Raw genomic sequence first — 5878 nt, forward strand, 5'->3', positions numbered from 1 at the left:
CATAAAACTTTGCCCCATAATGTTTGAGACCCATCTCTGTACTTTTTGGCAAATTCCAGCCTGGCCTTCCTGATCTTCTTGCTAATGAGTGGTTTGCATCTCCTGGTGTAGCCTCTGTACTTTAGTTCATGAAGTGAACAGTAGATAGTGATACCTTCACTCCTGCCCTCTGGAGGTTGTTGCTGATGTCACTAATAGTTGTTTTAGGGTCTTTCTTTACAGCTTTCACAATGTTTCTGTCGTTAACTACTGCTGTTTTCCAAGGTCTACCCATTCGACGTCTGTTATTTAGTACATCAGTGGTTTCCTTCGTCTTCAGGATTTTCCAGATGATTGTACTGGCCAATGTTTGTACAATGGCTCCTATTGATTTCCATCTTCTCTCAGCTCCAAATTGCTTGTTTTTAACCCACTCTGGTGTTCATGTTGGTTACACCTCCATAGCTGTAGCAGTCTGCACAGGCAAAATCCAAATATGAACTAAGTGCAGACATTAAGCCCATTTTTATATTTTAGTAATCAATGTGCAATGGGCAACAAAACACACCTGTCAGTCACATGTTCCAATACTTTTGCTCACATGAAAAATGGGTGGGTTTAAACAAATGGTGCTATTTTCTTAGTTGTGTATCAAATATATATGTAAATACCTGGAAATAAAAGGCTGAAATGTTGATCTTATATTGTCTTATATTGTCTCATATTCATCTTTTGATGTCAAATCCAGATGTTTTCAGTCTACAACAAAAATAAAGGAATTGGCCTCATTGTCCCAATGCTTTTGGGTGGGATTGTATGTATTTCCCTTAACAATACTAAGTTTAATAGACTGCTTAACTAATCATTTAGACAAAAAAAAGTTAATACAATTAGTAATTTATTGAATTAGGAGAGGAAAGTTAGGTTTCATAGTTATGTCGCTGGACATTACTGTTTGCTCTTCTTTTGTTATTGAATGGTGATTAGTAAACAGCTACCATCTGGCTGTAAATGTATATAACAACCAGGGCCAGTAAAATATTGAATAATGGGAAAAAATAGTTTCAAATTGAGGTAAAAGTTGATTGAAATGTTCACATTTTTATTAAATGATGGCTGTTCAAATATTTGAAAAATCATTGTCCATCCCTGCTAATAACAGAGTATTTGTTGCTCCAACTTCCACAAAAGGTCGTGACAGATATTTTATATTCATATTAAGGCAAGAACCAGGACAATTTTTCTGTTTTCATAAACATTCCAAATGAACACACACACACAAAAAAGAATAATTAAAGATAATATCCAATGACAGCCAAAAATGTAGGAAATCAAAACACATTTTTTAATTTATATTTTCTTAACCATCAGCTTCTTATATTTCAACAGCAGAAATAACCAAGTTCTCAGTTGTGTATTTTTATTGTCACACACTGAAATGACAGCTACATTTATAAAGGTGCAGGAACGGTGAAATGTTGAGATATGTAGCTGGATTCATACACTGGATACATGGTGAAACAGTAATTCTGGAGAGCCTAGTGGTGCAAAGTTGTTGTCTTTGCTGCCCCCTGCTGCTTACAATCAAGCACACCTAACTTCCAGGAAAACAGCAAAGATGACTCATGGCTCTATTGGCCTTAAATGTGTCATGAATAGAAACTTACAAAAGATTAACAACATTAACTCTGGTACTGACTGTTCATGATTTGTCATAAATTCCCTTCCTGCTTATGCAATCACTACTCTCATGTTTTGAAGGTGCAGCATTGAGCAACACCTGGCACACCCACTGTGTCTGTCTGTATGTCTGTCTTGCAGCTTGCATGAACTATGAGAGACAAACCTGTCGAGTGCTGAACTCCTCTCCACTTCACCTGCATTTTTCAGCTGACTGTTGCCCTCCTCTTGTTTTATTTGACTTAAACTGCCATTACTCCTTTTAGGCAATATATCAAGGTAAGTAACTTCACATACTCTGTATGTGCTTTTGAGGATATGCATTATTGCAGTTTTCCACCTATTCCCCAAATGCTTTAGTACCCCTGTTACCTCTGCATGACCCTTTTTAAACTCAAACACTCAGCTTTTATGTAACGCTTTATTTAATTCTGAAACACACTATGAGATAACTCTGATGATGTCATTATGGCATCAGAGTTATTTATTCTAAAAATAGAGAACTCCATACAACAGAGACAATTCACCATGAAATAATGTTAAAACTGTCAAATTTATTTATTTTCAATATTAAAATACACAGAAAGACAGCAGGCTTCAAACAATTGCCTCATCACAGGTAACATAGCAGTTAAAAAATGTCAAACCGGGCATGATCCATGACTGAGGTGAGAAGTGAAACACATGAAACAGTACATGTAACAGTGAGCCTTAACAAGACACATAACAAGTGATAATAAACAAGCAGAAAATGTGTTTTGTGTGAAAAGGATCTTTTACCTCTCAGATCCAGTGTTATATAGGATTGATAGTTTGTATTGTCTGTGTGTGTACTGTTATTAACTGTTTGAGTCCGTTTGTGTTTACACATTGTACTAGTCACGTCTCAGTGATGCAGAACCTGTGCAGTATGTCATCACTTTAATAGCCAAAAAATAACCTCGCCCTACTTCTCCACTGGCTTCAGAACAACCTGAACCTGTTTTATGTAAGTCAAGTGAGGAGATAATGTTAGGTTTGTATTTGAACAATGCAATGTAAACAGTTCTTTGTTTTGTGTTATCACAGTGTATGAAATAGAGACACCAATAAAAACTTCACACTATTACAGAGAAGACCTGTCTGAGAAACACTGATTGGAGATGAGACTTAGTATTTTTGAAACAGCAAGTTATGAGATGAATGTTTGATACAATATAATACAGTGGTTGAACAAAAGACAGCATGTTATTAAAAGTTTGTTGAACTTGAAAGTTGAGTTTTGTCAGTCCTTCTAAGTCCTTTTTTGTGCTCACTGTGTTTGTCCTTAAAAGTCCTAATGTCATCAAATGGACTCACAGCTCTGCTCCTCAGTTGACTTTAGCCATGAGCTGCTCTGTAAAAAGCTTCTTCAGCTGAGCCACCTCCTCACTCAGAGAGTTGAGCTGGGACTTCAGGTGAGTGTTCTCATGCTTAAACTGGCCTTCAGTGGGCCCTTGTGTGGAAGAAGTCTGGAGGCTGTAGATAGAAGCTGAGGCATTGTAATGAGGAGAAAGTCTCCCCCTCCTGGCATCATCACCCTCCAGCTGCTGGAGCCAGGAGCCAGTGCAGTGCCCTGCTCCCATTTCACCTCCACTGAGTCCTCTAGTGACCTCTCTCTGACCTTCCCGACCCACTGTGGACAGTGTTGGACTACGCCTGGCACTCATGTTGTCCCCTGCAGCATCGCCTGCATCCCCACTGCCAGGGGTCTTGAAGCGTAGCTTGTGAGGGAGGTTTTTCATGGCTTCAGCTTGGTCAAGCCTCTCTCCTGTGAGCCCTGCTGTGTGGTGGAGATCGGCAGGGGAGTGGTGAAGGTCATAGCCTACTTCCTCTGATCTGTGTGGGGATAGTTTTCCATGATCACTCAGCCGGTCCTCAAAGAATACAGGGCTGCCCACACTGGACCCACCTGGTGTAGAGAACCCAGAATCCTCTGACATGTTCCCAGTATCCCTGGAGCTCCTGCTGCTCAGCTGGCTGGTCTGGTTGTTTAGATGAGAGGATGAGGCATTGGGGAGGCCTCCCTCTCCTCTCTGGAGGTAATAGTGTGGAGTCACAGTTTGTGGGTTGTGCTGAGGAGCTGTAGTTAGAGGCAAAATAGGAGAGTTGGAGGGGTCTTTGACCAGGCCAAAGCGGAACTTCAGAGCAAGCAGTTCAGCTCTTAGTCGAGCATTTTCCTCCAGCAGCGCCAGAACACGGTTCTCCAGGACCATATCATTCATACGCCGCTTCTCGCGAGAGCGCTTAGCTGCCTCATTGTTCTTCCTTCTCTTGTCCCAGTAGCCATCATCCTTTTTGTCATGAGGGATGAACTCGCGCTTGCGACGAATGCTGGAAGACGGACTCTCTTTTCGTTTTGCGGCTGAGCTGCGACCGAGCAAGGAGCGGGCCAGTAGGCTGCTGGAGGTCAGGATAGACACAGCTTCATCTGTGAAGGACAGAGATCCTGACCCTCCTCCTCCTCCACCACCTGCTGCAGGTGAGTCCAGAGTCTGGAGCACGGTCATGTCCTGCTGCCCCCTCATCTGGGAGTCCTCTTCAAACATCTTTACTGTCCAGAGAGAAGGGACTTTCCTTTATGTTCAGACTGGGGAGATCTGCTTGTCTCTCAGGATGCAGCAACAGTGCCACCTAGTGATATAAGCATGGGAGGGAACAAGGAGAAGGATTTAGTGGTTATGCAAGAGCCATTACAACACAATATTATGTAACCCCATTACATCTCTCCTATAAAACGGGGGCATGTATCATAACCTTGTAAGCGTCATTATATGATCATTATGGGGCAATATGTGATGCAAACACAAAGACGATCAGCCAGAGCAGGCTTTTACTATAAGCTGCGGTTTCAAATATACATGAACCACATCTAGAGTGCACGTAAACGCACCTGTTAATAATACAACCTGAATCGGTAAAAAACAACTTCACAGACATTTCCCCCACCTTTCTCCACTTTCCCTAATCATTATCATTATTATTATGAAAAACAGAGTCGTTCCTGTCTAGTCAGACTGTTAGTCTTGCCTCATCAGCACTGACCCACATCTCTGACAGGACATGCTGATCTCCTCTCGGTTATATGAGCTGACCTGACTATGCTCTGTGTACTACACTCAGTAGTTTCAACGGCATCTGAGGACTTACAGTCATATAAACATAAACTCTTTTGGTACTCATTCCAACGTACTTAGCATAGTTTAGTTAACAACGACATAAATAAAACTTTTAGTGTTACGTCTGAACAAATGTAAGCTCGGCGTAGTAACAAGACATTACGCAATTTTTATTTAGATAGAGATTATTTTCAGTATCAACTAAACACAAGTTTACAGTTGTAGATCTAGTCGTAGCCATATGCATTTATTAGAAGCCCAGGTCATTTAGTTCAAATTTGGGATTCAGAGCCCTAAAAAGCGGTTCTTGTTGTAATGGATCGTCTGTTATATTTTTGTTCACTTTGGCGAAGTGAGACATAAGTATGACTAACTGGCATGCCAAAAACTCACTTCAGAGAAAAAGAATCCAAACTTCAGCAAAGTCGTAATTATGAAACACATAAGTAAGAAAGAGAACTTTACCTCTAAAGAATGATGCGGACTTCTACACCGGTTTCTCTCCAGAAGTGTTTGCTAGTCCAGGAAGAAGCTCGTCTGGTCTCTGTCTCCCTCTCCGGGTTCACTCTGCAGATCCACTCCTCTCTGTTACTCAATATTATCATCTGTGTGGCGCATATCCTCTCTGCTCCACTTGGAAAAGCGCAGCTCCTATTTGTAATGTTGAGTTCAGCCCAGGACGGTCGCTATCCTTAGTTGAACCAGTGAGGCCCGGTTTGTGTGTTTTTGACAACGGCTCCTCCCACTCCCCCTCCCTCTGCCGTCCGAAGGAAAGCTCCTATCGGCTTCCACATAACATAGTAGTCCAGGCATCATCATCACGATCATCATCATCACCATCGTCATGATCTGACCTCGTTCGCCCCGCCCCCTTTGACAGGATAATCTGCTCATGAAAAATAGGTGATGTTGCGCCTCACTCTGTCTCCCTAAACACAAACAGGCGAAAACAGCATCAGATCTGATCAGATCCTCATGTCCTGTGTGGGACTCTTAACAGCACAAAGAATTTTGTGTCATGTCTGATATATTTACTTTATTCAGATCTGTAATTAGGACGATTTAAGCTTCATATGCTGTAT

The 5878-nt window shown here is 41.6% G+C and overlaps 1 protein-coding gene across 1 annotated transcript; it reads right to left on the bottom strand.

Moving 5' to 3' along the window:
- Positions 1–2193: 2193 nt before the first annotated feature.
- On the bottom strand, positions 2194–5496 carry nfil3-6 (nuclear factor, interleukin 3 regulated, member 6). The gene is made up of 2 exons (XM_041778309.1): positions 5262–5496; positions 2194–4311 (listed from the first exon to the last, which is right to left on the bottom strand). Exon 2 carries the CDS (start codon positions 4224–4226, stop codon positions 3009–3011), a length of 1218 nt encoding a protein of 405 aa, XP_041634243.1. The 5' UTR covers positions 4227–4311; positions 5262–5496; the 3' UTR covers positions 2194–3008.
- Between the last annotated feature and the right edge of the window lie 382 nt (positions 5497–5878).

The sequence above is a fragment of the Cheilinus undulatus genome, linkage group 21, assembly GCF_018320785.1.
Source record: "Cheilinus undulatus linkage group 21, ASM1832078v1, whole genome shotgun sequence".
NCBI classification, from domain to species: Eukaryota; Metazoa; Chordata; class Actinopteri; order Labriformes; family Labridae; genus Cheilinus; species Cheilinus undulatus.

Coding starts and splice junctions, on each gene's coding strand:
- nfil3-6 (XM_041778309.1), bottom strand. CDS start 4,226: ATGTTTGAAGAGGACTCCCAGATGAGGGGGCAGCAGGACATGACCGTG.